The following is a 1,013-nucleotide window of genomic DNA, read 5'->3' as shown; positions in this document are numbered from 1 at the left end:
GGGGGGGGGTGGATGGATGGCACATGGGGGTAGCAGCATGGGTGCCCTGGGCAGAGCTGGACTGGGATCCCTGGCTCATAGCTGTGGCTGTGGGGTGCAGACTGGACATCCCCACTGCCCGCTGGGTGCCCTGCAATTACCCCCCTCCCTGCCTGCCCTGGGAGCAGGGCCGGGCCCGGGGCAGCTCAGCCTGGTTGATGCCCCCCTGCCCCCCTCTCTTGCAGTACATGGGCTGCATCGAAGTGCTGCGCTCCATGCGGTCTCTGGACTTTAACACGCGGACCCAGGTGACCCGGTAAGACCCGCTGCGTCCTTGCGAACGCCCCCGCTGGCTGGGCGAGTCCAGGCCCTGCGTGGGGCAGAAGGACCAGCTCCGACTGCTGGTTGGGGGCGGTCTTGGATCCACGCCGAGTCCCCCCGCCATGGGGTGGGGGGAGCCCAGGCGGACGGAGAGAGGGAGCTGGGGCTCGGGGGGGGGCAGGATCGCGGGCTCTGCTGCCTGCTGACGCAGCCGATCGATGGCAGGGGCGGGAGAGGGGCCGTGGCTCGGAGCCAGGGAGTATCGATGGCTCGGTGCCCCTCCCCCTGGTACGAGTGTGGGGAGAGGGTGCCTGGGGGTTCAGCCTCCATCGAGGGCAGGGGGGCTCCAGAGACCCTGAACAAGGCCCCCTGCCCAGGACTCAGGTCTGGGGCCGGACTCGCAGGGGATGGCTGGGTACCAGGGACCGACTTGGCAGTGCTGGCCGCCCCCCTCGCCAGGCGGGTGCAAGCCACGCAGGCTTTGCAGGGGAGGGCTGAACTGGGTGCCCCCTCCTCTAGCAGTGGCTGTGCCAGGCTGCCGAGGGCATGTGGAGCTGGGTGCCGACGGAGCGATCTTCGCCCTGTGTCGGCTTCCCTCTCCCGCTGGGGCACCTCAGCATCTGCACGGGACCCTCCCGCCTGCCCTCGGCCCCTCCGAGCAGCGGTCCCTGCGGATCCATTGCCGGGACAGTTTCCCCCCCTTTCTCCCCCCC

At 70.2% G+C, this 1,013-nt stretch overlaps 1 protein-coding gene across 1 annotated transcript in view; it reads left to right on the top strand.

Moving 5' to 3' along the window:
* Positions 1 to 1,013, top strand: part of SHC2 (SHC adaptor protein 2) — a 20,661-nt gene that overhangs the window by 4,403 nt on the left and 15,245 nt on the right. Inside the window, exon 3 of the mRNA XM_019513497.1 lies at positions 225 to 295. Coding sequence (XP_019369042.1) covers positions 225 to 295 — 71 coding nt within the window. The remainder of the gene's footprint in view (positions 1 to 224; positions 296 to 1,013) is intronic.

This window comes from Gavialis gangeticus, unplaced genomic scaffold (genome assembly GCF_001723915.1).
Source record: "Gavialis gangeticus isolate Ggan-Ray unplaced genomic scaffold, GavGan_comp1, whole genome shotgun sequence".
Lineage (NCBI taxonomy): Eukaryota > Metazoa > Chordata > Crocodylia > Gavialidae > Gavialis > Gavialis gangeticus.
This window is presented reverse-complemented; position numbering and strand designations above follow the sequence as displayed.